Below are 27,264 nucleotides of genomic sequence, written 5' to 3' on the forward strand. Positions count from 1 at the left end.
ATTTTGTCAAGAGTGCAGTAAGACAAGATTCTTACAGTGTTGGAAAACTCAACAATGCAGTTTTAATCTTTAAGGTTAACTTAACTTACGCTTATTGCGTTAGGCAAGTAGACTGTACAAGTAACGGTGTTAAGCAAGACTGTGCGGATCGACTAAGACTGCATAATACCCTTGGCTAAGGGTTTTCTATTTCAAAAAGTGTAATAGATGACTTAGGTGAGTCTATATGTCTTAAATGTAAGTTCGCCATTTGCATTGGCGACCTAATCTATAAATTACTGGGATATACAATATTTTGCTTTAAAATACTTACCTATTTATGTGAATTTTGTCATTCCAGTCATGCCAATCGATTTATGAAACTAATGGACTGTATGTCCATTAGTTTAAGGATACAAAAAAATACAAAATTGAGTCGTCTATTTTATATTTACTTATGTTTCATTTGAAATCCTTAATAAATTCGGAGCGCATTAAAATTGAGGTGGGAAATATGGTATACATTACAGTAAAATTACAATGGCATATTATTTTCAATTCACAAAACATGTTAAGTCAAGTTTATATATTATATTTACTGTTATTATTATATTAATCAATACTGTCACTTTAATACTGTTGCGTATGATTGCTGTTGACACTATTATCTTCAACCACATACAACTTATATGGTAAAAGTGTATACGAAAAACGGTAACATACTCACTTAACCCTTTTTTACCAAACAAATAAGAGTCAGAGTGTCAAATAACCATTCTACAACTACAACTATACCGGTAAAAGTTCTAGCTGAGAGTGATTAAACGCTCTTCTATAGTAACTTTAGCACTTCAATGACACCGTACTACAGGCTTTCTATAACTTAAACACTTCAATGACACCGTTTTACAGACTTTCTAAAGCCTTTACTCTCAAAATCGTGGGCCCCTCTTTCGTGGTTATAAGTGAGTTAGAGCACTCTCCTACACTCTTATACAGCTATGTCTTAACACTTTAATTTTCGAATGGAACCATTATGCAAGTTATATGAGAGTTTTTTTAACGCTTCGATGTTAGTTGGGAGGTATAATACGTCTCTGTGATTTTAAAAAGGAATGTGTAATATTTTTATAAAGTAGGAGGCATAATAGAACTTTACCCACTAACTCGTGTATATAACGCAAAAATGAGTTATTTTATCTCATAAAATATTTGATAAGTAAGTAGGTTTACTTAGTAATTCTAGAACCGGGAAAATATGAGAATAAAAAAGTAAACAAAATAAGTAGATACTTTCATATATTTTTTAAAAAGCCTAACAACATTTTTACTACTGGATTAATCACATAATTTAAGTTAACAAAACTGTACTTACTTTCAATTGACTTTCTCAAAGAAACAGGGAAGTTCAAACTAAAACAGAATAAAAACCTTTTGTACTTTCTTAATGGAGTTTTCTTTAACGTCATCCAATTAATTATTTACTTGGTAAAAGTACTCTATTCTCATTGGCCAAAATACAATTAGAAAAGTTAAAGTAAGTATTTACCCATACTAAAGTGAATATATATAATTGAATACTTTATATACTTTTTGTTAGTATATTTAAGTTTTTAAAGAGTGTGTAAATTAAAGGTTCAAGAATTTTCCTTGAATTTAACAATACTGAAATCAAGCATTTGTAGTAAAACTAGGTGTTATAATAATAGGTTCAAGAACTGAGCCCGGTTCCCCAGGGTTTTCCCAAATATTTGGGAACAGCTGGTAGAGTATGTTTGTGAGAGGAATTGATCGTAGTGATGTTTGACATAGTAGTTATTTTGTTAGAAACCAATTCTAGACATCTAGTTATCTAGAATTGGTTTAGAACTGGTGTCCTCACGATGTTTTTCTTCACCGTAAGAGCATTTTAAAGTGATTAGAACCCACGGCCTCTCGAATGGGAGGACGAGGCCTTATTAGATCCCACCAATACCTTAATAGCTAAGCATTTAAACCGATAAACCGGTTGTTGTATGAATTTACTATAACTCTAATAGAAAGCAATTTAGTTACAATGGGCGAAAGCAAGTCCCGTTATCAAAAAAATAGGAAGGTCTTTTGTGTACCTACTGTGGTGTATTGAGGGCAATGAAAAAGTGCCAAGTCATGGTTTTTGTATCTATTGAAAGAAGCAACAGATTTGAAGAACCGACCATACGTATATCTAAACATTTAAGGGACAACTTGCTAACTTCGTAGGTAGACAATCCCTGTCCTGACCTGAAATGTTTAGAAGAATGTACTTAAGTAAATGGGTTGGTACCTGAAATGTTAAGAAGAATGTAAGTAAGTAGGTATATCTACTGGTAAGTACATACATACATTACGTATTTATAAAAACTCAGTTTCGTTGCCGCCCCGGCCGGCCCCGCCGCCGTTCCGTCATTTCGTCTCTGACAACTAAAGTCAAGTCAAAGTCAACACAAAATAGAGGACTACAGTCAATTAAGGAAAAGTCAACTTAAAACCCAAAAACTACAGTTAATCCAATGTAACACCAATCTAAGACTATGTTTACCTAATTCTTTCCTGCAACGTTTTGAAAGACCCTAATGTTTAGGGTTTCTAGGGTTTTTCACCGAAAATTATACTTGTTTCTAACTGAATCCTTGTTTTGAAGTGGTTTAGTGGTTAGGTTCATTGCTTCCAGCTTACGCAATAAGTTCAAGGCTCGACCGTGTCTCGTGCGTTAGACGTAGAGTACACTAAGCCAGTGGATTCATTTTCTTACATAGATAATAAACGATGCTGATTTTGAATACAGATTGTCCTTTCAGTTTTTGTAGTATATACAGGGTTATTTGCAAGTAGACGTGATCCTTTCAGGAGGTGATAGAGGAAGGCATTTCCAGTCGATTATACCCTATAATGCATTATCCGAAACTTAACCATTTCTAAGATATTTAATATTTAAAGATTTTTTTAATTTTTGCCAAAATTTCATGTTTAAAACCGAAAATAAAAAAAACTAGCCATATTTCAATACTTTTTTTGTTTGTTTAGCATTAGTTACATCTTAATAAAATAATTAAAATAATCAAATGTGCATTATTCGACTTAAATTAGACACAATACCTCAAAATAGATAAACATTTTTAAAAAATATTCAAAACCTAAAAACAAATAAGTTAAATTAAAAAAGAATTTCATATAACAATTTTTTGTGCACTTCAGCTTAAAAACATTGTCAACTTATAAGCTTTCAAATGAGATATTTCAATATCAAATCGATTTAGGTATCACCAAGATATAGCCAAAACAATCAGAGAAGGCGGAGAAAACTCAACAGGGGTTTCCATACTAAAGTGAACAGGACTGAAAACCATCACACTTTTTAGGGTTCCGTAGCCAAAATGGCAAAAACGGAACCCTTATAGTTTCGTCATGTCCGTCTGTCCGTCTGTCCGTCTGTCACAGCCGATTTACTCGGAAACTATAAGTACTACAGTGATGAAATTTGATGGGAATATGTGTTGTATGAACCGCTACAAAAATATGACACTAAATAGTAAAAAAAAGAATTGGGGGTGGGGCCCCCCATACATGTAACTGAGGGATGAAATTTTTTTTTTCAATGTACATACCCGTGTGGGGTATCAATGGAAAGGTCTTTTAAAATGATATAAAGTTTTCTAAAAAACATTTTTCTTAAAGTGAACGGTTTTTGAGATATCAGCTCTCAAAGTCGTAAAAAGTATGTCCCCCCCCTCTATTTTTATAACTACGGGGTATAAAATTCTAAAAAAAATAGAGGTGATGCATGCTAATTAACTCTTTCAACGATTTTTGGTTTGATCAAAGTATCTCTTATAGTTTTTGAGATAGGTTGATTTAACTGTAATTTTGCTGCTACGGAACCCTTTGTGCGCGAGCCCGACTCGCACTTGGCCGGTTTTTACCTTTAAATTGCGCTAATTTTGTTAGTTTTTCTGATGAATTTTGTCCGCCTTCTCTGATTGTTTTGGCCATATCTTGGTGATACCTAAATCGATTTGATATTGAAATATCTCATTTGAAAGCTTATAAGTTGACAATGTTTTTAAGCTGAAGTGCAAAAAAAATTGTTATATGAAATTCTTTTTTAATTTAACTTATTTGTTTTTAGGTTTTGAATATTTTTTAAAAATGTTTATCTATTTTGAGGTATTGTGTCTAATTTAAGTCGAATAATGCACATTTGATTATTTTAATTAGTTTATTAAGATGTTACTAATGCTAAACAAACAAAAAAAATATTGAAATATGGCTAGTTTTTTTTTATTTTCGGTTTTAAACATGAAATTTTGGCATAAATTCAAAAAATCTTTAAATTTTAAATATCTTTGAAATGGTTAAGTTTCGGATAATGCATTATAGGGTATAATCGACTAGAAATGCCTTCCTCTATCACCTCCTGAAAGGATCAGGTCTACTTACCAATAACCCTGTATATAGATCTGTGTCTACAAAAACGATCGAGTTTATGTGCTGACCACTGCTGACAAGTCGAACATCTCTGATTATGTAAAGTTCATTCCTGGCTTTTTCAGGCGTGAAAAAGACTGTGAAGATTTACATTGAAATTACGTTTCTTCTCCCCCTTTAGGCCTTTCATATTCAGGTTTAAAGTATTATGTACTTATTCTAATAGTAGGTACTTTCTGTATTCTCTGTACTTCCATTACTCTGCATCGTTGCATACCCTGGCCCAGTCAGCTGCTTAGACCAAAGAGGTAACATGTTTAATTTTATTACCAGTCCAGCCATCTAGTGCGGCGGAGGTCTTGGATCTACTCCATTGACTTCTGCCAGCCTAGTACTAATTAGGTGGTTCACTTCGATTTTGGTGATAGTTAAACTTTTTTTTTGTGTTGTTTTGTGAAAGTGGTTTTGTGTTTGTTTTGTTGTGTTCTTTTCCTGATTTGGATTTTTTCTTTTGGATCCTAAGGTTGGTAGCTTTAATGTTTTTTGTTGATACCTAGGTATAATAAGTTTGACACATTATAGGTTTTGAGATTATTTTGGTGCATCCTTTTATTTATTTAGTTATCTTAGAACGTCAAATATTTTTTAAAAGCTAGCAAAGCTCTAGTCTAGCAAGTAAGGTAGGTACTTATATATAATCCTGTCATAAAATCTGTTTTAAAAGTCCTATATTTTTGTTCATGAAAAAGAAGGTGATAAAGGATGAAAATGACTTATCACTTAAATATCTGAGCGAATAGAAAGATGACTGCCTATAATACTGATTGTGGTGGCAGTTAGTGCAGTTTCTGATTTGAATTATTGTCAAACGTACTAACATTTCATAAGCCATCATAACACCTGCAGGCTTACTCTTCCTCAGCCTGTCCATGTCCTCCACTCGAGAACTCGTCCATCTAACCACTAAATTAGCTCAATTTCAAAATCATATCATCCATAAATAATCCAAGTTTCGCCGCACAAAAACCCAAGCAGCTTCCTTCGATAATCGCACAACAAATTGTTGCATCCATCCGCTCTTATTACCTGCCGCAAAAAGTCGGTAATTGCTCGTAATTCGTGAGTAATCGTGGCTGTGTCCGATGCTACTAATTGACGAATCAGATGTCTTCATTTCCCGGATATGGCTCGTCAAAGCATACTGATGCATCAACAATGAATTTGGCATTAGGGATCCATGAGATGTGAACCACTAAAACACTCAAAGTATAACACCACTTTGGATACCACTGCCGTGATTAGATAGACGTAGGATGATGAGATAAAACCCGTAGGCTTATTTTAAAATCCTTTACCTTCCATGCAATATTATTATGTCTGCTGCACTAAGAAAGATACCATCAGGAATTCCTAGGTTCTGAGTAGGTTTTAGAGTGAAAAGTAGATTACATTAATGTAATGTAAACAATTAATTATTTACTTCTAGTACTTAATTATAAAATAAGTTAAAAGCATTGATTATGAAGGTATCGGTATCTAATCTAACGAATACTCCTGGATCTATACCATCTTATGAAAGACAGTAAGTTTAAACTTCAATCAAGATTGTATGATATTCATCGGACGCTATTTTGACCGTTTCGTTCGTGAAGAGAAACCGGCCACCTCAATGAGAGTAACTTTCTAATGCCACCGAAATACATGGCAACTACAACCATAACTGTTACACAAGAAAATAACAGTTGTTATTAATATTAATTAAGGAATTATCGAAACAGTTACGAAAGAATAAAACCCCCGATAGCAAAATATGAACCAAGTAACCATATAAAAATCCTAAACCCGGTTTAAAGGAAGTTTACCAGGATACTTATTGACAGCGCTAAACATAAAAGAAACTTAAAAAACAAACCATAGTTTTCAATAAATTTTGAACATGTTTTACATACTTAACTAAGATATAATATAATAACTTACATATAATAACTAAGGATTGAGTTCTGGAACCGGTCTCAGCGCTGAATAGCGAAGAGATGGGTTCTAGAATTCAATCCTTACCATTGGAACCATATGTGGGAACTTGTAATTGGCTAGTAGCTGTTTACCTGATATGTTCATATTGTGTTGTAGCTGTAAGTTCTCCAAATATTATAAAATAAATAAATAATAGAATAAAATTAATATCGAGTTAACTCAACACATTGCCATCGTCAACACAAGAATGTTATAGATTGGCCTTGTAGATTAGAGTTATTTGATAAGAAAATAGTAATTAATTTAATATTAAATTATTCAGATGGGTCCACGAAACTAGCTCGTTGTCTGATGGGGCTTTTCCACTTTTATCTTAAAACTTAAAACCATGAGACCGGAGCAGTTTAGTTAGGTACTAGGGCATGCAATACCGCAATACCGGTATCCGTAATACCGGGATCCCGGACAAAATTCCCGCTTTTTTCAATACCGGTATTGAAAGTTAATACCGGTATTGAACTAATACCGGAATAGGACTTTTTTAGGCTATAAATAAAGCGATTAAAGTCAAAGTCAAAGTCAAAGTCAAAATTTTTTATTCATCGTACAAATATAAAATTTTCTGATGAACGTCAATTTTTACAAATTACTCTCCGTTCGGATAAGGGGGGGCTCTTTCTGTCTAAGGAGAAGAACGGAGGCAAGAAACTCCTGAGCCATCTTTTCAAAAAAAGACTTAAAACTAGTTGGTATACAATACATATAAGCTTAATAATAATTATTATAATAATATGAGCAGAGCTAACTACTTATCACAGCCATGCATTAACGTCCTCTAAGTAATCATCAATTTTATAATAAGCTTTTTTACTGAGTTTCTCTTTAATGTAACACTTAAACTTATTCTCTGGCATTTGAGCAACTTCTGTTGGAAGCTTATTATAAAATCTAATATAGTACCCTAAAAACGATTTATTAACTTTCGCCAGACGCATCGCTGGAAAAGCCAGCTTATGCTTGTTCCTAGTATTAATGTCATGATTACTGCCAATTGTATCAAAAGTGGAAATATTCTTTCGTACATACATTAAATTGGCAAAAATGAACTGACATGGAACTGTAAGGATGTTAATTTCTTTAAATAGTTCTCTCAATGAATCCCTGGAACCAAGTTTGTATATAGAGCGGATGGCTCTTTTCTGTAATACAAATATAGTTTCAATATCAGCGGCTCTACCCCAAAGCAAAATGCCATACGACAATAAGCTGTGGAAATAACTAAAGTAAACTAATCTGGCGGTTTCAACGTCGGTCAGTTGTCTAATTTTCCGTACAGCAAAAGCTGCGGAGCTCAACCTTCCAGCCAATTTGGCAATGTGAGGTCCCCACTGCAACTTTGAATCTATAGTCATACCAAGAAAGACAGTATCATTAACTAGGTCCAATTTATTCCCATCTAGAATAATGTTAGTATCGCATTGTCTAACATTCGGCAGTGTAAATTTAATACATTTCGTTTTCTTAGAATTCAATAAAAGATTATTTACGGTAAACCAATCGTGTATGTCAGATAGAATAGAATTAATTTCATAAAAATTATTTTCACTTCTTTTAACTTTAAAAAGCAAAGAAGTATCGTCAGCAAATAAAACTATATGAGTCAATTTTTCAACCATAAAAGGCAAGTCATTAATATAAATGAGGAATAAAAATGGTCCTAGAATAGATCCTTGAGGGACGCCTATCTTTACATGAGCCCCCTGTGATTTAGTATTGTTAATATCGACCCTTTGTTGCCTCTTGTCTAAATATGAAGCTATCAAATCTAAAGCCTTTCCTCCTATTCCATAGTATCTCAGTTTCGAAATTAAAGTCTGATGGTCTACACAATCAAACGCCTTCGACAGATCACAGAAGACTCCAATAGCATCGTGATGGTCTTCCCAGGCGTCAAATATGTGCTTAATTAACGCAGTACCGGCATCGGTTGTTGATTTGCCTTTTGTAAAACCATACTGCTGGCTATGAAACAATCGAGCTTCATTGAAATGCAAAAGCATCTGATTGAGTATGACCCTCTCAAATATTTTACTCAAAACTGGAAGAACCGAGACAGGTCTGAAATTTGCAGGGTCCTCCATATCCCCACTCTTGAACAGAGGTATAATTTTACTCAATTTCATAAGATCTGGGAACACACCTTCAGCGATACATTTATTAAAAATGTTAGCCAAAATTGGGGCGATTTTAAGATTTAGTTAGCCTTGTGTTCCTATATACTGTGAAAGCGCACTTGTTACCGGTATTGAAAGTTAATACCGGTATTGAACTAATACCGGAATAGGACTTTTTTAGGCTATAAATAAAGCGATTAAGATTTAGTTAGCCTTGTGTTCCTATATACTGTGAAAGCGCACTTGTTCCCAACCGTTTAATGCAGTTTTCGACTACTTGAAATCTACTGTAGACTATGCGTAAACGACACCGGATGTAAAAAAAATATTTATTCTAAAATTTAAACTCTAAAACTTAATTCTTGTAAAAATCTACAACAAAATACAGAATATGATTGCATTTTCTTGTTTTATTTTGACGTATACGACCTTTAAACACAGTATATGCCATTTATTTCAAGGAAGTCTAATACCGGTATTAGTACCGGGATCCCGGTATTGAGTTGTAATACCGGAACTCAATACCGGTATTGAAAATTGTTCCGGTATTGCATGCCCTATTAGGTACTAAAACATAGCGTGGGTCATCTTCCCGACAGTCATGTCTGTCAAATAACAGATGTTCGTTGGAGAAAGTTAGATACTTTTATACTTACAATAATTAAGTATTTAGATAAGTACTTACCTCATGAAGATACTTCAATATACCTAAATAGAAAGTATTTAACTACCTACTTTAGGTACTTCATAATATAATAGGTAGGTACTTACGTAAAAAATATAAGAAACTTAATTAATAAAATCGTGAACAGTTACTAATTAGATGTTTCAGAGAAGTGTTGATTACATTACAACTAGCCATATCATCGTTAAATTACTTAATTATAATAGGTATAATTATTAATTACTGGCTCTTTCAGTCGGGTTTCAGTTACTGTGCAGTTGGTGTTAGTTAATTTGTTGCTTACGTTTATAATTTTATGACTACTTACAATAGTTACAATGCTTACAACGATGTTTTCTTATTCATCTAGAAATAATGAATATTACAAGAATATTATTTTTAACAGCTGTAACCTGTAACCATAGAAGTAAATAAACTATATACTTATACAGGGTGTTGCAAAAAGGGTATACTAAGCCGAAACCTACATGAGCAGCATCATCAAATCATTTTCTATAGAAACTATGTTGGTCACGTGACTTTTTACTATGGAGAATGAATTTTTTTTCGCGAATTTTGAAATTCTGATTTCATATTCGGGCTTAGATAATACCATGCTGCAAATGTAGGTTCCGGCTTAGTACCTATACCCTTTTTGCAACACACTGTATATGTATTTGTATACATCTAGCTGTTAATAATATCGACACGGACATTGGACAGGCTTTATTACCAACTTTATTTACTTTACTGCACGTCAGTCAGGTTGTCGATATTGAATAGGTATAGTAAAAACATATGAAGTATTGTCTATTTGATGCATAGTCATAAAGATCATAAGATTCAAGGATAATAAGCACTTGATCTTGCCAAACAAAACAAAACAAATATTTAAGCACACTATAATTCAGCTAGCGGCGGTTGCTTGGATTCTATGGGGTATTGCAAAAAGGGTATATCTTTATTTCAGGTGTAGGGTATAAGGTAACGGGTCCATATATCGCGGTATTCAAAATGGCGTCCTTATTTCGAGTTATATTTATTTTCATGATTATTACTCATTTTAATAGGTTTGGATACTCTAAAATTACATTTAATCGTTAATTATCTTTAACTGAAACTACTTGATGTAGTAAATATGTTTAAAATTGCCTAAAATTACTAAAAACTCATGTAATGTGCCGTGAGGGCGACGCCGCCATGTTTTTCATACAAACGCGACCCGGCTTACGTAAGGCCAGCCATATTTAATAATTGTGTTTTTTAATATTTATACGACGTTCAACTTTGTAAATAGTTTATATTTAGTTTATTATATTCTTATACTTACATTAAATTTAAATTTTAACTCTTTTTAAACTAATTTAACCCCTTTAAACTCAAAAACAAAATACCTCGGTATAAGGGCCTGATTTTTATACGTTGTTCCTAACTCCGAGTTACCCTCGGTATAAGGAAAAATACTATGTCATGATTTTTAGCTTATTTCTTTACAAATAATAACATTTGAAGTATATGCTTGATTACATAATAATAATGATGAACGTGACAAGCTTATAACCTAATTCGGCGGTACAAAATATCCTCTAGGAATCTTAATATGACACGATAATTGTTGACCCAAAAATCATGGTTACATAGAAAACCTTAACTTAGTATGTATATTTGAAATGATAAAAAACAGTGTTATTTTATCGCTATTAACGTAAGTGATACATAATTTTACCAATATTTTATGTATGATTTGAGTAACAAATCTATGTTGTTTCTAAATCGATAATTTGATAACTCGGAATATGGATTATTAAAATACTTGCTGAACCCCTAATATGGAGTATGACATTTTACATAGGTAGGTACCTCGGAAATCGGAATATGACTACATCACACCTTCGTAGTGTCATCCGATGCCGTCATCAAACCATAAAATCAAGATGAATTAGCGACTTTCTTCCTAAATATAAAAGGGGTGTGGATAGATATGCCTGACTTTACGAAACTACTACTAGATACTACCTACTTATTACTCTTTATAAAAGAAGAAAGAATGAAATTTGTAGACGTAAAACTTTATTTGGGTGAATAAAATAACACACACGACCGTGGAGTTTTTATAACACTTATATACACAATTGCCTAATTTCATTTCTGTATTTTATTTCCATTATCCTTCTACTTCGAGGTCTGATGGCCGTTGTAATATTGTTATCCCAGAATTCCCAGATAAATGAATGTCCTGTATACTGCATTTCATGTTTGGTTTAGGGGTCTGGTTGATTTTTTCATTTTCTTGTTGTTGTCACTGAAAAATAAAGTAAGTAGGTAAATTGTATGGATAGTTGACAGAATTAAGCTTATCCTTATAAGTTGGTACCCATTTTCACAAAACTTAGTGAGTTTAGAAACGAAAACGCTAGAACAAAAACCTAGGTTAGTAACTAAACTGATGCCAAATTACTGATAAAAACATAAAAATATTTCCATTTTACGTAATTTCCTAAAATAATTCGCACACAAGCTTACCTTATCGATTTTCCAATTGCATATTGCAAATATAAACATAATAATTTAATAAAAGATGTTTGTTTTCTAATATAAAGACTTAACAAAAATACTTTCAAAGAATAGCGGCAAACTTTTCGGCGGAAAATTGAACATGGCGCCGGCGCGCCTCCAGTCCAGCGCGCATGCGCCATAGAGATGTATCTAGTGCAATGTTCCTTGCTTCCGACCTATGCTTGAATGAAAAAATAATCGATGCTGGATCGATTCCTGGGTAGATACTTTTATTATAATCATATTCGTTTATGGTAAATACATTAGGTACTCATCGGAAATTAGTACTGATAAGGTATTTGGCTTTTGTAAGTATTCGATACTTTTCCTCATCCCTTACACATCTACTTTTATTACGTATCATCAACTTTTAAACATTAAAGTAAGAACATAAAATATCGTGGAAAAATTTTAGACCTTACTTAGATAAAAACTATAGTAAAAAATGTTTAAATCATTCGAGTTCAATAATCGATTATATTCGATTACTGTCACTATTTCATCAATTTACCCCATCTCTACTCTATTTTTTTTTAATCGCTTGGAAAAGTCCATAGAACATCATAGAAGCATTATGAATATTTTTTCTAGCCAATGTTACCAGTTGCAATAATGAATTATGAAAATGTAACATAAATAATAGAAATTATCACGAAAACCAATATAAATGGAGAGTATTTAATTCTTTTCATTATTTTCAACTACTATTTAGAATAATTAAATTTATTTGGAGTACTTTAGGGTTAAAAAAGTATATCGATATTTTAGATTGTAATTTCCTTATGTTCATGGCCACACTCATGGAGCCACTGACAGGACTAACTCGGAATATGGAACAGGCTACCTCGGTATATGGAAGAAACCATAATCCTACCTCGGTATAAGGGCAAATCGACATGTGTAATAAATTATATTTTTTTAAGTATAATTAATGTGTTATCAATGAATCTGTGTTAAGAAATATAAAATTTAACGTATATTCTTACAGAAGACAATATTTCACATCAATATTGATGGTTACAAATGCTTATTTTTCTTACTTACTTTCAAATGTTGTTATTTACCTCGGAATATGGACCCGTTACCTAAGCCGAAACCTAAATCGCGAGAAAAATAAACCATACAAACTATCAAACTATGTTGGTCACGTGGCTTTTTACTATGGAAAAGGATAAATTTTTTTCGCGAATTTCGAAATTCTGATTTTAGTTTTGGGCTTAGATATGTCGTAGCCGGATCGTATAATCCGCCGTATTACATTATGGCTAGCCGCATTACAAGACAGGGCCTCTTTGTAATGCGGCGGATCAACGTTTAGCCGCATTGAATACGGCTGAATGAAAATGCGCCGGATTGTATTCGACATCATACGTCATTCAATATGGCTGGCCGTTATGTAATACGGCGAGAGATTAGCCGCCGCATCAAAAGATTTTAGTTTCGTTTTTTTAACACTCGTGACGCTGCTTGACATATCAACAATAATGTCGTTGGATAAAGATATTTGATGATGATTAAAACAAAGAAATCGTGTTAAATATGTTAGTAAACAGTGACTTCAAGAATAATGTTCACGTGAAATTAAATAATATGTATTCCGATCAATGCGGAACAGTGAAAAACATACAAAAGTTATAACGCACATCAAACAGCTAAAGTGACCATGGATTCTGCTGGTCGGCGGATTTCCACACAGTATTACTGGGTCAAAAAATATAATTGTGGCCGGCAAAGATTATTTGATCTTGAAGAGACTGTGACTAGGCAAACGTAGTGTGGGACGCCCTCCGGCTATATGAAATGACGACTTACGAAAGGTGATTGGTTATGATTGGATGTGGAAAGCTATAGATCGCATCCAGTGGTGTGCTTTGGGAGAGGCCTACGTCCAGAAGTGATGATGATGATGAAGAATAATAATTTCGAAGATCATACAATCCGAGTAGTGCCCAAGCACAATATTTTAATACTTTAACGGAAATCCATATGATAGCATATTTACTCTATTATGACTACAAAATGTTTGTCAAACTACCGAAATCGCAAAATTCCTTCAGCAGTAATGTCATGCTTAGTATGGACATGGTCACCCTACAATTTAGTAGTAGTACGATGTGGCTAAACGTGGGCCGCCGTAATGAAGAACGTATCGAAATGACAATCCGGCTAAACGTTGATACGCCGTATTACAAAGCGGCCCTGTTTTGTAATGCGGCCAGCCGTAATGTACGGCGGATTATACGATCCGGCTGCGACAGATATACCATGCTGTACATGTAGGTTTCGGCTTGGTATACTTACCCTTTTTGCAACAACCTGTATACATTCCGATCAGACTTACCCCAACTCGATCACTGATAATACTCCACTCTGTAGGAGCTCTACAACACCGTATGAGTAAATGGCTACGCTTCATGAAACAGTGTGAAATGTTTTTGTAATACTCGTAGTGTATGGGCCCCGTCCCCTCGTGTCGGTTCAATGACCCTTGAGTTACCTAAGTTCCATGATGCAGGTTTCATAGACTATTGTGGAGCTTGCAGTCATTTATTAAATTTATTTTTAAATAAAGTTAAAAAAAATTAGCTTTTACTTAAGTACCTTACTGTTATTAGCTTATAGCTGGGCTCTTTGAAGTTGGTAAGCGAGCGAAGGTACTTAAGTACCTACTATACTTACAAACGCAAATAAAAATAAGCTACTCCGCATAATCTATAAGTAAATAATTATTTGTGTAGTCATGTCTGTCTGCATAATCAAGACTTGAACATGCTGTTACTATAGAGTTGTCAGATTAGAGAAAAAACTTAAAGAAAAAGAAATCCACGACATAGACGGTACAAATTATATATATTATATACTCAGGGCTGATTTTTCAATAGCCAGATAAAAGTTATCAGGGGAATAATTCTAGTGCTGTCGCGTCTGAATGCTTGTATTAGACAGTGACAGCAATCATTTTATTCCTCAGATATCATTTTTCTGACTATTGATAAATCAGCCCTTACTTAACAATTTAATCAAAAAATACCTACTTTATAAAGTGTTGATAGTGAAATAAAATCTGGGTCCTAGAAATAGTCCCAAGCAAGCAACACAAGTAACAGTAACCAGCCGCCTACACCTTTCCATGGTAAAAATAATAGTTAATATATATGATTTTTAGAGCTTGATTTTAATTCCATGATCAGACAAAGTATCTAACTAGATCAAGGTCAGGTAGTCGCACTATTTCGTCCAAGTTTCGTAACCAAACTGTACATACGTGCAATGTTAGACTGTTAATACTAAGGTTAAATCAAAATTTTGTAAGTATACATTGGTTAGTTGAGCTTTTTTGGAAGTCCTTATGCAGGTGTTTCAAAAAGGGTACCTAATTACCTATACTAAGCCGAAACCTACATGTGCAGCATGTTATATCTGCATATTATATGGGCTTAGATATACCATGCTGCACATGTAGGTTTCAGCTTAGTATAACATTTTTGCAACACCCTGTATACAACATAACATAGCAAAAGATTGCGTGCGATTCGTGCGAATTCTGGCTACGAGAATCTGATAGGGAGCGGTTCTCTAAGAAAAGGGTGATAATAATATCACAACACAAGTTCGCAAGTGCCCTAACACAAAAAAACGCAAATAGGTATTTTACTTTATGAAAATCAATAATGCTACTTACCTAGGTTTAGGTCCGTCTGGAAAAGAGCGATGCAAACCAACATCTTACCCCCTTATTCATAAAAAAGTTACAGGACGGATTAGCTATTGAACTGTTTTGTCACTCTCTGTCAAAGAACAAATTGTTCTCTGTCAGAGAGGGACAGAACAGTTCAATAGTTAATTCGTTCTGTAACTTTTCTATGAATAAGGGGGGTCTATAGAGGTATAATTAGTACCTACCGTTGATATCATGCAATAAGATGTTGACACTGCCTTTAAAATTACACTGCCGGGCAATGAAAAAGTTCCACTCACAAAATGCAGACAACTACGACCCAAATTTTTTGTAATTTAAAATTGGAACAACATATTACCGATTTTAACTAGTCGGTAATATCCTGATGCTTTGTTAAATGTACTTCAATGTTGCAGAAGACGGCCATAATCTAGGCTTTTCCGTTTAGAAATAATTTAGTGCTGTTCTCAGTGGAACCTTTTCATTTCCCGTGAGTGTAATTTTAAAGGCAGTGTCAACATCACAAAACAATTTCACAAGTGCCCTATCACAAAAAAATGCAAATAGGTATTTTACTTTATGAAAATCAATAATGACCAACAATTACCTAATATACTTTATTTTATTTTAAAGACTCTGTACAGAGACCTAGGTTTAGATCCGTCAAGAAAAGAGCGTTGCAAACCAACATCTTAGTCTATAGAGGTTTAATTAGTACCGTTGATATCACGCAATAAGATGTTGAAACTTCCTTTAAAATTATATTATAAGTTCTTAGCAATCTTTTCTTGATAAAATTATACTTGTAGACTACCTAATTTATCACATACATTTCCAAAGATAAATCCTAATCCTAACTAATATTATAAATGCGAAAGTAACTGTGTCTGTCTGTCTGTCTGTCTGTCTGTCTGTCTGTCTGTCTGTCTGTCTGTCTGTTACTCTTTCACGCCAAAACTACTGAACGGATTTTAATGAAATTTGGTATACATACGGTCTAGATCCTGGGAAAGAACATAGTCTACTTTTTATCCCGGAATTCCCACGGGAAAACTTTTTAAGGCGAAGCGAAGCGCGCGGGAACAGCTATAATTTATATGATTAGGGTATTGCAACAGTGGTAATTATAGTAAGCTAAAATGGCAGACTGACCCCCTGGGTAAACTAAACCCTTTTCGGTATACTGTACCCTTTTTGCAACATCCTGTATAACATAGCCGTAATTTAATATCTCTCTGAGCTACTTACACGGGTTGCTATCTACTTACTTGTTACTAAGAGATGTTGTAATAATTATTCATAATGGAATATTTCTTACTCTCTAATGTTGATGTTTATTAGGGTCGCCCGAGCTCGCTTTCACCTTTCTAGATCACAATAATAATGGTAAAAAATACGGTTATAATTATTATTAAGGATAAAATTCTTAAGTAAACTATATAGTACCATAGTCAACGAACTAGCTTCAGTGATCTGAAGCGATCATTGAAGTTAAGCAACACATGGCACGATCACTCATTGAATGGGTGACCTATGACTATTGTATATAGGTCTTACTACCTAAACAGTTCAAATAAAAAAATATTTAGGTTGATAAGCACATAAATAACTTCAAACATTAATAAATAACTATCGGCAAAGTTTTTACATGAGATAAAGGTTGTCTATAGTAGGTAAAGACTAATAAGATAAGATGCTATTACTCTTTAATAATAATAAAATACATACCTAATAATTGAAAGGGGAATTATAAAACGAGCGAACAAAAAAAAACTTTGCGACTGATGATGACATACTGTTTTAATAACTTGAGCGGTATGAATTTTAGTAAGCGAAAAATTAACTAAACTGACGACGAATATTGATTTATAATAAAATCCAAAACGAGCTTACAAAAAGTGGATTATAATAAATCCATTTCAGATAGGTATTAAAATTTTATCCGAGCGACTTAATTACTAAGTGAGCGACTGGAAATACAGAGAGGGCAACTTCAATATTAAGATAGATTCGATTTTTCTAAGTGAGGTTATACTTAGCGAACTACTAAAAAGTTCACTTTGAGCAAAGTTTTGTATGCTGCTTTATTAATGATTATTATTTGTTATACTGATATTCTATTTGAGGGCTTATGTTTTTTATTTTGATACGCTTCTTTTTGCTTTGCTTTGCAACGAAAATGCTACAGATTTAAACTATACTATAAGTTTAGTCATATAAGTTCTTTTGTTTTATTTGTTGTTTCCTTGTGTATTTTTGGTGTGTGGTGCTGGTCACCGAATAAATATTTTTTAACTTTTTTATCTTACCCTGACTACTGAGCCGATGGTCCCGGGTTCGATTGCCCGGCTGGGGCAGATATTTGTTTAAATACAGATATTTGTTCTCGGGTCTTGGATGTGCCCGTAAAATGGCAATAGGCCCGCCCCCTATTACATTGGGACTAACATAACGCTCTGGCGAAATGTGGGTGCAGCAATGCACCTCTGCCTACCCCGCAAGGGAGTACATTACATATAGTACAAGGCGTGAGTGTATGTTTTTTATACTCTGCTCATTAGTCTATTTTTCAAAGTGGTTTTTGTATTCGAAACACTTCATTTAAGATAAAGTGCCGCTCAGTATAAAAAATACATTTGCTAAATATTGAAAAAAATGCAGGACGTAACGTTGACACTCAAACAAATATTAGGTCGCTCAAATATTATGAAGCTGCTCATTTTGTATTTTAAGTAACTCAAATTAATGTTTGTAAGTTGCTGTTCTGTTGATTTCTCGTCACTCGCAGTCAGTCGCTCACTTAGTAATTCTATAACCCAAATTAACTAATTTTGACACTTAGAACTGTAATTTACGGTCACTCGTTTTATTGCTACCCTAATTGAAATAATGTTTAATGCAATGCTCAATCAATGCACTTCTCATTACTCCTGAGAACCGGGTAACTTATTGTTCTACATAATAAAAAACTATTGTTTTTATTTTCCACTTCATTGTTTCATAGATAGGTAGGTACTACGTGTTGTTAGATAAGAACAGAATTAAAGTAGGTGTGCCTTATACTTACTAATACTTATTCATACTAGAGGAACACTTTTGAAGTCGTTAGAAGGTGGCTCTTGCATACCTAGTATTACCGTGATTATAGCATCTCATCGTATTATTTTTGTTTTTCAGATAAAACCATGTCTTTTATAGAAATAGCATTCCAAGCGGAGATCTGCCGGCATGAAATAGATGACCCTGAGTATGAGGAGTATGCGCGGAGGAACTGCAACGAGACTCGGGAGACCAGGGCGAAAGGAATCGAGGAGCTGCGACGCATGATATACGGTGAGTCTTAAGTTAGAGCTCTTTTCGTTGATGTTGCCCTGGTGAATGAGCGATGACTAGTTTGTAACAGACGGAAAAACAAAACAGAAACTGCTTTTGTTGTTATTTATTCTGAGATCGACTTTCTTTCTACATACTAGAAATATAAGGTAGAATTTTTTTTGTGAATTTCCTAAGGTTATCATCATCAATTGCAATTACAATAATCAAACATGATTTCATGTAATTTTCAGAGCGAGGAGAGTGTCATTCCCGGCGCATGGACGACGCATATCTGCTGAGATTTCTGCGCTGTCGCCGATTCATACCAGCACTGGCCCATAAACTTGTAAGTACGGGTACTTACTTATGTATGGTATGACTTTTGAGGTTCCGAGCTCTTCTCAGACAGTCGATGACAAACAGTAGAGCTGGACTAGGGTTTCTCACCTTGGCGAAGGATTTGTCAGTCAGATCTGTGTCAGTCGCCGACTGCCTAGCTGCGCCGAACGTACTTGGACTCGCAAAATAAAGTCGGGACCCCCGTAAGGATCATTTTCCTTTGCAGGCATCAGCCATCAATAGCTCGCCCTTGACCAATGGGGTGCAAGCTGACCGAACGGTACTGGCTTTATTGTTGCCAGATGTGCAAACATAGAACAACACGGTCTACGATTTTGAGACATTTACTCGTTTATCTTGTAACAAAACTTAAGAAAACGGGCATATGATATATTTTAGCGCCTTAACAATAAAATTATCAATTATGAATTTACGATAGCTTATTAAAAGAGAACTTCAAATATTACCTAAAATAATGTTGATTAGAGATTATGGAATTTGGGATTAAAAGAATTTTTTGTAGTTTTAGCATAGTTTAATTCCGTCAAAATCCTGATAAAATCATTCTCTAAATATTAAATGAAACAATATTCTAGAATTATATTTAGTTTCATCTAACTTAATCTGAACTTATATGTTTAAGAATAACCAATAATCTATATATAAATCTGACATCATAAAATTTATATAATAAAACGGTTGACTGTCCTTGTGACACCGCTGCCGCCGGTGACGAGATTATCCTGGAAGTAAAAAGATTAATTAAATTCAAATTCATATTCTATTGTATTCGTGTTATATTGTAATATGAAGCTATGATTGTGTCACTAAAATAAATCATAACAGAACCAAGGCACATAATGTGATAATGACAGAGCGCCTAGAGCTGCAGAGATGTTCCAAGGAATTAATGATTGTTAATTGATTTGCGACACTTTAAATGATGACAATGTCGATAATAGTTTTACAATGAAAAATGCTCTGCGTAGCGCTTTGTCACTATGTGCCTTGGCCCTAATATTATGGTCAACAATCAATTACAATTCACAAGGAAATAAGAAATATCGATTCAAATAAAAAACCTGATATCATACCTGTATTGATACGGCTGTGTGTAGCAGCCACCGGGCGGCCCACCGACACGTTACTACAGTCAACCTGATAACAGAAAATGCATACGTCTTTACACGAATCAAACTTATAACGGCCTGAATTTTTGTGTTGTGTAAACTTTTGCTAACAGATGTTGAGAAAATTTCATGGTTTATTAATTATTTGATTACAATAATGATCCGAAAGGGCTTTCGAGGTGGAAAAAATGATTTCGATATACGACCATCTATATCAACATATGGCACGATTTCAATGCATTAATTGTTTCCCTCTGCTGGCCTCTTATGTTTTATACTCACTGTATCAAAACACATTATGAAATATAATAGAAACTAGCTGTTCCCGCGAGCTTCGCTTCGCCTTAAAAAGTATACCCGTGGGAATTCCGGGATAAAAAGTAGCCTATGTTCTTTCTCAGGGTCTAGACCATATGTATACCAAATTTCATTCAAATCGGTCCAGTAGTTTTGGCGTGAAAGAGTAACAGACAGACAGACAGACAGACACAGTTACTTTCGCATTTATAATATTAGTTAGGATAAGGTATATTCATTCAAAAACTTACCGTTGCAATGCTCGTATTCGTCGGGGGGATAATGCTCATATCTTAGTGCTGTACAGCCACTGCACCAAAACAAAACAGTGTCTATGAAATGTTCAACGTTTACCCCGAACACCATGTCCACTATAAAATGCCGGGGCATTAACACACTATTATTAAGCCACATGTGGCAATTCGGGCAGAAGTCTCTTAATACGAAATGAGTGACCTGCCAAGGCCGTATTAAGTCACGATCCACAATTTCAATAAAATCATACCGTAACAGAATTCGGTCTATATCAGCGAAAATCATAATTGGTTATAAGGATGTGTATACTCTAGGATCCACGAAATGACTCCCAAACCTCGTTAACATGAGAGACCGGTGCTGCTGTGGTCCTCTCTCTTCTGTTGTCCCATTCCTGGATCATCATACCCCACAGATTTTCTTTGGGGTTCAAGTCCGGTGATCGCGCCGGCCAAGGTATACCCCGCCAGCCTGGCTGCTGCGTGATCCAGTTAGTAGTTCCATAGTCCGTCTATGCGAGATGTGTGTATGGGACAATTGTCTTGAATAAAGAAAATTTCAGGCACGTCTTGCTCCGGATACACATTTCGCACAGTCGGTAACATGACCTCCTGCAGCAACTCTAAATATGTTTGCCCTCCGGCCTAGGATGTAAACCAGTTCACCGGGACCAGCAGCGCTCATCCAGCCCCACGTGTTAACGACTATGCTACCGGACTCTTGGTTTGGTAGCACATTTCGTGGTTCGTACCGTGTAGCGTGTATTGTCCACACGCCATAAATGCCGACGACCTATCTGACTAGACTTAAAAGATTTTTCGTCGGAAAATATGGTGTGTGAAAAATCAAAATCTCGGTAAGCTGGAGCGAAACGAACGCGCTCCGCCTTATGATTATCGGACAGAGCAATGTTTTTGGCCGGCTTGCGGTGGTGTTCTCCTCTACGATGCAGTGCATTGCGTATTGTCGCAGTCGTGGAGTCATACTCGGCCGCAAATGCTCGGGTTGGTGTGAAGGGCTGCACCTCGTACACTTCCTGCATGCGCCGCAGCCGTTCTTCGGTTATGATCTGCGGCCGCCCCGACCGCCGGCGAATGTCCACATGACCTTCGTTCTCAAAGCGTCGCACCCATAAACGCACCGTTTTTGTCTATGAAAAAATTTTTAAAGATTTAGGATACCACATTGGCAACAACAACAACCTATACGTATATAAAAAAAGTTTTATAACAAAAATAAATTATGTCATACAAACAACAAGTTAATTTTTAACCGACTTCAAAAAAAGGAGGAGGTTCTCAATTCGTCGGGATCTTTTTTTTTAATTTTTTATGTATGTTCACCGATTACTCCGCCGTTTATGGACCGATTTTGAAAATTCTTTTTTTGTTGTATTGTGTTGAGTTTCCAGGTGGTCCCATTTTTTTTCAGAATTTTATCTCACCCCCGAGGGTGGGTAAAGGGTTAAAAACAGGGTATTAATTTCCATTTTGGGCACCTATTAACCTAATTAAATTTAGTTACGTAAATATAGTTCTTATAATACAAAAAATATGATGGTGACCTTGAGCTGATCTGATGATGGAAACGGAAGGCAGTCAAAGGAACTCCTCAACGGTATATAGCAACTACCTCGTGTTTAGGCTTGAATGATTCGTATTTATAGTAGGACTTATTGGTATCATTTGCAACTTACTTTTGATTGAATAATATTGAAAATTAACTAAAAACAATTAAAAAAAAATAAAAAAAAAACACGCACTCACGCCTTGTACTAATGTACTCCCTTGCGGGGTAGGCAGAGGTGCATTACTGCACCCACTTTTCGCCAGAGTGTTATGTTAGTCCCAATGTAATAGGGGGCGGGCCTATTGCCATTTTACGGGCACATCCACATAAAATAAAATAATAATTTAAAAAATTAAAAAACCGACTTCAAAAAACCACTAAAATGTAAGAAATAATTTACATAAATTTTATTATTTATGTTTCAAATATACCTACTATATTTGAAATTCAAAAAGTAATGCTTACCGATATTCCTGTTTCTCTAGCAATTTCGGTAATATTCAGTCCCTCTTCATGCAGAAGGACAATTCGGTTCCTGGTTCCGATATCCAAACTCATTTTATCACAAAAAGCTGTCTCACGTCTTACTCACTGCACCAAGTTACGTCAATTGAATACGAAATACAAACTAATGATAAAAAGACAGAATGACCAAGGATTGCCCAAAAGGTCGAAAGTCCGAAAGTAATAAATAAAACAAAGGAATTAAGAAGAAGAAATAAAAAAAAAACATTGTCATTTGGCTAGAAAAGACAGGAGGCGGGGAAAAAGCAATTTGGGCTTGCAAATGATTTTGTATTGAAATCGGCAACCGATTTTTTTTCCCCATTACCTATACGAATGTAAGGTTCCTGCACATTGCATTGAAGTATTTTTGTAGACAAAACAAATTAACGCTCGTAGGTTAAGAATAGTCTTAACTTAGCACATAAGATGCTTTTCACACAAACTCGCGAAGATGAACTTCGTCGAAATAACTGCATTCTATACCTACGAGCGTTAATTTGTTCTGTCTACAAAAATACTTCAATGTAATGTGCAGGAACACATTCGTATAGGTAATGGGAAAAAAAATATCGGTTGCCTATACTAATATTAGTATCTTTCCACTACTAAATCAACGCACTTGGCTACCTGAACTGAGACGATTAGGAATTCATTGGAACAATACATAACGTAAGACGGGCTATTTACCGAAACAAAGAACTTTCTGAACGGAGTAGACAGAGGTGCTTAAAATATTAATAGCAAAGTAAGGGAGTATAATAAATATCAAACATTTAGGCATTTAACTGAAATGATACTTTGTTTGATTTAAAAACCTCTTGAAACAATCACGTGGCTGATCAGAGAATCAAACCCGCTTAATGAGGCGAAAAATAGATGAAAGTTTAATGTATCGATCGGATAAAGACAAATAATAGGACTAATATTTTTAAAAAATAACTTTTCTGATATTTCTGTCAAACCTCTATGCATAAATTTATGTTTGGTGGTAGTATGCAACTCATCGCCAGTTCCTTACCTAACAGTCGTTAGTGAAACAAGCCTCAGGGTTCAGACTTTAGACACAGTACCAGATTAAAATAAGTAGATAGGTACGTACGGCCTGCCATTGTAAGGAAATACAAGAAGGTAAGATCTCAATGAATTGATATGACGTTTACAAACCCAATATAGGTACAATGTTGAAATAAGAAAGTGTTCAAGGAGCTATAACTATCTAGGTGATTACGGTAGCAGCATTTATCAAGTTACGTAAGTAATCTTCTATTCTGGATCGCGAGCACTATGCGATACTGTTACGATCCTAAATCTTAATGGCTTTTCACCTCACTCATTTGACCTCGGGTTTCCCAATTAATAATAAATACAGTTGGTAATCTATTTAATTCTTATATACCTATAGTTAATTTACGTAAGTTCTCTTATTTGACGAATTAAATTATGTAATTTTGAGGATTGGGTTAAATTTTAAAAAAATCTTTTATAATACGAAACCATGTAGGAACCAGTACTCGTATAGATATTTCTTTGCGATCATTCAATAGTTTATAAAGTGAAATGTAGGTAAATAAATATCGTTGTAGAATTATTTGGAGAAGCAGAATTTATCTAAGTACATTCATAAAAGTTACGTACTTAACAACTTAAGTGAAATATTTCAATCCAGGTATTGGCATAGGCAACTCCGTAAAGAAATACTTCCTTTAGTATTAATTACACTTCTTGTAAACCGTATCTAAGTTACATGATTGGTAATATTTTTATACTGAGTCTTTCGACGATGCAAAGTTATAATAATGTAAATAATGTGGCTGATAGCTGTACTCTATTATGGGTGACCATTATGGCCGTTGGATGGGGAAGGCTGAGGATAGATTCTGGTATCCTCAAGGGAGCCCAAGGGTCAATTGTTGCCTAGTGACGATATTATCAGCGTTCATTGTTTAAAACTTTTCTACTCTTAATGTTGTTGATGTTTTGTGGACTTCTGCGTCAAACCCTTTATCATCAGCTTGCTATCGTTCCCTGCCACTAGTCTAATACTTTCTTCAGCTCTATCAAATATCATCAGCATCTCTCAAAAACCCCTTCAAACACCCAATAAACCAAGTTTTACCTTACTTACGGTACTAAAGCTCCTTTTTCGCCTCCGTTTCCAGGTAGTGAGGTACGAGGACTTCAGGAAGAAGAACAGCTCGCTGTACCAGGGCGTGGAGTGCTTCAAGCTGAACAAGCTCAAGCACGTGTACGCCGGCATGCTGCCCGAGAACCCGGTCAATGGACGCATCACGCTCATGAGATTTGGTAAAAATGACTTTACAAGGGTTATTATTTGGCGTCGCGTTGAAAGGTTTTGCTATGAGAATTTTGGGGAATTAACTTAGGTGTTACTCTATGCTTAATTTCGTAAGAATTGGCCCCGCCCCGTTTTTATGTGAAAGAGATCCACCTACTTACAAACTTTTAAAACAATAAATTTTCTGCTGATTGAGATTTTGCATGTCCAGCAGTGTTGGATGACGTCAATAATAAAGAAATTGCCAACAAATCGCTCCTAAACCAGCAGGTTTATTCATTTACGCTGATCATCCGGTAACTCAGAGATACTCTAGTTCAAAACCGGTTTTTATAAATAATTCATTAAATAATAAAATCTAGTCTAATCTCAATATTTCGCTAGGACTTTTAATTAAAATAAACTAACTATATCTACCTATATTGATATAATAGCAAGAGTTTCCTTTTCTTTTGGTTAGATCTAAACTTCTGACGTAAATGAGCAGCAATAAAAACAGTTGACATCTAACTATGACGCGCTATGTTGTAGAAAAACATAAATCTGTAGATTAATACAAAATCCATTGGCCTGTCTTACCTGTTTCTTAGAATTTAATCGTTGACTCTGTTTGAATAATTCATTATCTCTTCTTTGGGGTCAATGGCCACCGCTATAATCAATAATTCTATTCTATCGTACCCTAACGTACGTACGTATTTAGATTTTTAGAACCTAGTACCTGCCTGCTAACCTTTAATTTGTATTCCAGGCCGATGGGACTCAAAGGCGGTGCCGAACATAGAAGATGTGGTGCGATGCGCGTTGCTAATGGACGAGTTAGCAGTCATGCAGCCAAAACTACAAATCCTTGGAGTGACGATCATCGTTGACCTTGAGGGCCTCAGTTGGGGGCGACACGTGCGCCATCTGACGCCGACCGTGGCCAGTCAGATCGTCTCGTTGATGGGGGTGAGTCACCTCCTCGCAATCTATTTAGTCCTGGTACTTTGCCGAGATTTCGCACAAAAGTTATTTTGCAATATTGGACCAATAAAATAGCGAATTTTGTTTTTGCCGGTTTTTGTTGTCTGTTTACTAACAGTTTTTGTTGTTTTATGAGTTAGGTAAATGTAACAAAAAAGGCCAACGTTCTCATTATCATTATAATTTTATTTGTTGTTTAAATTCACGACTGCGAATCGCATATTGTTTTTGTTTTGCTTCTAATTAAGTGGTTCAAATGGCCTAGTAAAACTAATTTAACTTTTTCATTAGTCAGATGTCGCACTTTCAGTACTTTGTAGGTAATCACAATATATTTCTGTCCAACAGATCAACTTCCCGATCTTCATGCACGGCATCCACATGATCAACTACTCGTGGATCCTGAACACTTTCTTCTACGTGTTCAAGCAGTTCATCCCCGCGGCTGCGATGGACCGCATCCACTTCCACGGATACGACATGTCGTCGCTACACAAACACATCTCCCCTGAATTCCTGCCGCCCGAGTACGGTGGCACGTGCAGAAACATAGTGGCCATAGAAGAATGGATAGACAAAATCAATAAATATAAAGACGATTTTGTTGTCAGTGAATTGAGGGATCTAGGGTTTGTTATAAACGAGGAAGATGACAAGGTGGATAAGCGTATACCGACGCTGAGTAGAGAATTATTGTTAGGTCGTTAAGATTAATGTTAAATAGTAAATTTTATAGGAGATCTACAGAGTAAGATTTGTCCACTATAATGTTGTAAGTATGTTGCAAGATTAGTTTTATGGCTTTTAAGTTTTAATGTACAAATACACTTTCTAATTTCGTTACTTTCTTAATTGTTATTCGTGTTTCGTGTTACCTTTAAAAACCGTACTTATGATGTTCCTTTCACCTGAATATGTGCAGTTAAGACTCAAGTAGGCTAATGAACCACCAAGATGTCCAAGATGTGTTAAATTTTCTCGACGAAGAATATTTAGTATATTCCGCAATGCTGCAATGGTATTCTATTGAACTGGTATGTGTGATATTATAATAGTTAAAAACAATAATTAAAATAAAGTATTTTTGTATGATATATGTTTTAATTTTAGACTAGGTA

General features: G+C 34.9%; 1 protein-coding gene and 1 long non-coding RNA gene across 3 annotated transcripts; one reads left to right on the plus strand and one right to left on the minus strand.

Moving 5' to 3' along the window:
- Nucleotides 1-4,736: 4,736 nt before the first annotated feature.
- On the plus strand, nt 4,737-27,018 carry LOC105394805 (alpha-tocopherol transfer protein). Of its 2 annotated transcripts, none has more exons than XM_038115589.2 (6): nt 4,737-4,948; nt 18,650-18,805; nt 19,039-19,133; nt 25,044-25,188; nt 25,932-26,131; nt 26,495-27,018. In XM_038115589.2, exons 2-6 carry the CDS (start codon nt 18,658-18,660, stop codon nt 26,852-26,854), a joined length of 948 nt encoding a protein of 315 aa, XP_037971517.1. In that variant the 5' UTR covers nt 4,737-4,948; nt 18,650-18,657; the 3' UTR covers nt 26,855-27,018. The 2 variants fall into 2 exon arrangements, with proteins under 2 accessions (XP_037971517.1, XP_048484780.1); XM_048628823.1 differs by lacking the exon at nt 4,737-4,948 and adding an exon at nt 5,085-5,105.
- LOC125490238 lies at nt 19,788-21,057 on the minus strand. The gene is made up of 3 exons (XR_007267561.1): nt 20,805-21,057; nt 20,221-20,284; nt 19,788-19,869 (listed from the first exon to the last, which is right to left on the minus strand). It is a non-coding gene; the product is annotated as an uncharacterized LOC125490238 (long non-coding RNA).
- Nucleotides 27,019-27,264: the final 246 nt, after the last annotated feature.

The sequence above is a fragment of the Plutella xylostella genome, chromosome 21 (genome assembly GCF_932276165.1).
Source record: "Plutella xylostella chromosome 21, ilPluXylo3.1, whole genome shotgun sequence".
Classification (NCBI taxonomy): Eukaryota; Metazoa; Arthropoda; class Insecta; order Lepidoptera; family Plutellidae; genus Plutella; species Plutella xylostella.